General features: G+C 30.7%; 1 protein-coding gene across 1 annotated transcript; it reads right to left on the reverse strand.

The window, feature by feature from the left end:
- Positions 1-533: 533 nt before the first annotated feature.
- LOC110264094 (uncharacterized) lies at positions 534-1,380 on the reverse strand. The gene is made up of 4 exons (XM_021105824.2): positions 1,220-1,380; positions 1,054-1,150; positions 729-966; positions 534-625 (listed from the first exon to the last, which is right to left on the reverse strand). The coding sequence occupies exons 1-4, from the start codon at positions 1,378-1,380 to the stop codon at positions 534-536; spliced, it is 588 nt and encodes a 195-aa protein (XP_020961483.1).
- Between the last annotated feature and the right edge of the window lie 1,540 nt (positions 1,381-2,920).

A 2,920-nucleotide genomic window follows, 5' to 3' on the forward strand; every position in this document is an offset into this window, starting at 1 on the left:
GACATTTGGATCCCTACTGCATCAAATGTAAAATCAAAAAGGAAAAACGTAAAACAGTTAACATCATGTATAAGCATGTTAATAAAAATATATAGAGTAATACTCAATTCATTTTTTAAGAAATTTTTGGTCAAAAACAAATTTTAATCACTAAATCAGTCTCTAAACTTTTTTGCTAAACAAATCAGTTCTTATATCAAATTGTTTGTCAATATAGAGGGATTGATTTGAGAATTTAAAAAATGCTTAGAAACAGTTATATCTTCTACTAAATAACGATTGACTGGGTCTATGGTCCCAATACCAAAAATAAAAATAACGGATGAGCCTGATATGTGTAATGTTTTACTAAAAATTGATGTAAGGATTGACATGTCTAACAAAATAAAAGATTAGAGACTGATTTGATAATTAAAATTTGTTGGAAGATTAAATTATCTCGTTAAAAAGACCTTCGGAGACTGATTTGGGATATTATTTGCAGGGAAAGATATGATCAAAAGCAAAGCAGAAAGTAGTAGTTAAACAAAACCTCATTTCCCTTTATTTTTTGCCTTCACAGCTTCTGCATCAGCAAGACCACAAACTTCGCATCGCAAGGGAACATATCGAGAAAGAGGAGTATCTGCACCATAATATAAAAAGTGAAAATAAATTGCTAACAATTTGTAGTGGCAACATTATTATTCACAGAACAAGGCAAACAACAGTTAAGAGAAAATATATACCTTTTTCTGGAGGGTTCGGATTAGGATTTCGCTCACAGTAACTCACATGAACTTCATCATTAGGCATATGATGGATCAAGGCAAAAAAATCAACAGTAGGAACTTCATCTGATGAGTTGGGCAAGATTTCACCAACTTTTTTAGGCCTAGCCCTAAAGTGCAATGCACGAAAACCACCAACCTTCCCACACCACATCGATATATCCCGAACATTATCAGTAACCTTAAATTGTTCTTCCTGAAAAACAAATAACAAGGAAAAAAACTGTAGACACCAAAAAGGAAATCAACAGAAATATATAAGAATGAAATGTTAATAATAAACCTCTTTCCTGTCGTTGTTGTAGTGCTTCATTGCCATTAATGGATAAGGAAACAGTTTCTCAAGATAGTACTTCTTACATAAGCGTTCATATTGATCCCTGTAAAAGGCACATATAAATAAAAGAAATAATGTATGTTATAATAACCAAAAAATCACGTTTACTTACTCTATTTCCTCTTGACTAATAGGATCATCAAGTTGAAGCTGAATTTCCGCCTCCTCATTCCTAATAGATTCTTCACGTGTAACCCTTTTTGGTCTTCGATAGCTGTAGTCGACTTTACGATCACGACGTCTAAGATTGTATGGCATTCGCGATGGTTCCATGCGTGCTGGCTCTGAATAATTTTAATGGAAACACAAACCAGAAACCATGATTTATATATAGAATAGAATAAATATTTACGAGCTCAATTAGTTTCTAGAGGAGGAATTCTAGTAAGGTGAAACCCTAATTAAGCATAGGGAAGTGGTGCAAGCTTTTCTAATTAGTTGCTTCTAGTCATGACCATATATTATTCATATGTTAATCAAACCTCCGTTTATCACTAATAATAATCATATATTCATAGAGACGAAGAAACCTAGCAAGGAAGAAGAGCATAACGATTTGATGAGAACAGGGAGAAACTGGAGAAGATGCATTACCTGGTTGCATGCCGCAGAGATCCTAAGAGTGAAATTAGGAATTTTTTAAAATAAATAATTTAAATATTTTATTTATGAATATAAATAATTTATAACTATTTATTATTTTTTTTACATATTTTGTTTACAAAAATATAATTTATAAAAATAATAAAAGATATTAATAATTTAATTTGTACCAATTTAAAAAATAAAAATTAATATATTTTATTATTATTTATATCGAATTTAATTAATTTATATCTCATCTATATTTTAAGTTTTAAATTAATAACTATGTTTATTTGTGCTGAATTCTTTAAAATAGAACGTTTTAAATAATAGGAATAGGAAAGATGACAATTTTAAAGAATAAGAAAGATGAATGATTTTAAAATAAGATATTAGCATACAAAATTATCTTAGTGTTGGATCCTTCAATCTTCTTTATACAACAAGCGAAACAAATCACTCACCTCACTTAATCACACTAAAAAAATATGCATAAAATATCTGAAAATTTTATTCATCAAAATTGTGTAAATTATCTCACCAAAGGGATTTAAATAGGTCCCTAACAAACTAATTAAAAGATAAGATAAGATATTCGAAAATTAATAGCTATCACTGTTGGACCTCCTCCTGTCTTGACATAGTCCAATGAGCCTTATGAGTTGCCGTAATTTCAACACCACTATTTTTTGAGACGAACTCTTGGTCTCCTTGATATCCAAGACCGGCATAGTATAATTCTTCTAATATTTAGATCTTTAAACGTGACAAGAGTACCATTCTACCCCCTTGTCTTTAAAATGACGAAAATACCCTTCTGAACGCATATCATCCTCTCCCTCTTCAAATAGATTCGTCCTAGAATCTTGTCCACAATTTAGAATTAGTTGTCTTTCTTCCTCTTCATCCATATTAATGCCTCCATAATTGACTAGTAAATCTGTAAAACTTTGAACAATTTCTTTGGAATTCAATGATACTAATGTGCTCTTCTCTAAGCTAGAACTGTCTAGATCTCTCTCACAAGTGTGTTTGTATCTCTCAGTTTCTTTTTCACTCATTGACTCCTCTCACTCGCTATTCTCCTCTTTTCTCTTAAAACTCTCGCTTTCAATCAAATATGAATTCTTTTCACTCAAATAGTCACTCTTTTTCTCAGTTTCTTTTCTCTCATATTTTTCAAATTGCTCACATTCCAAAGACCAAGTTGAAAAATTCTGCACATTTG

The sequence above is a fragment of the Arachis ipaensis genome, chromosome B6, assembly GCF_059453495.1.
Source record: "Arachis ipaensis isolate K30076 ecotype BB chromosome B6, ASM5945349v1, whole genome shotgun sequence".
Taxonomy (NCBI): Eukaryota; Viridiplantae; Streptophyta; class Magnoliopsida; order Fabales; family Fabaceae; genus Arachis; species Arachis ipaensis.

Excerpts from the sequence above, each read along its gene's own strand:
- LOC110264094 (XM_021105824.2), bottom strand. The coding sequence starts at position 1,380 with ATGGAACCATCGCGAATGCCATACAATCTTAGACGTCGTGATCGTAAA. Across the intron at positions 1,151-1,219 it reads ATTAGTCAAGAGGAAATAGA|GGATCAATATGAACGCTTAT; the intron begins GTAAGTAAACGT and ends TGCCTTTTACAG. Across the intron at positions 967-1,053 it reads ACAACAACGACAGGAAAGAG|GAAGAACAATTTAAGGTTAC; the intron begins GTTTATTATTAA and ends TTTGTTTTTCAG.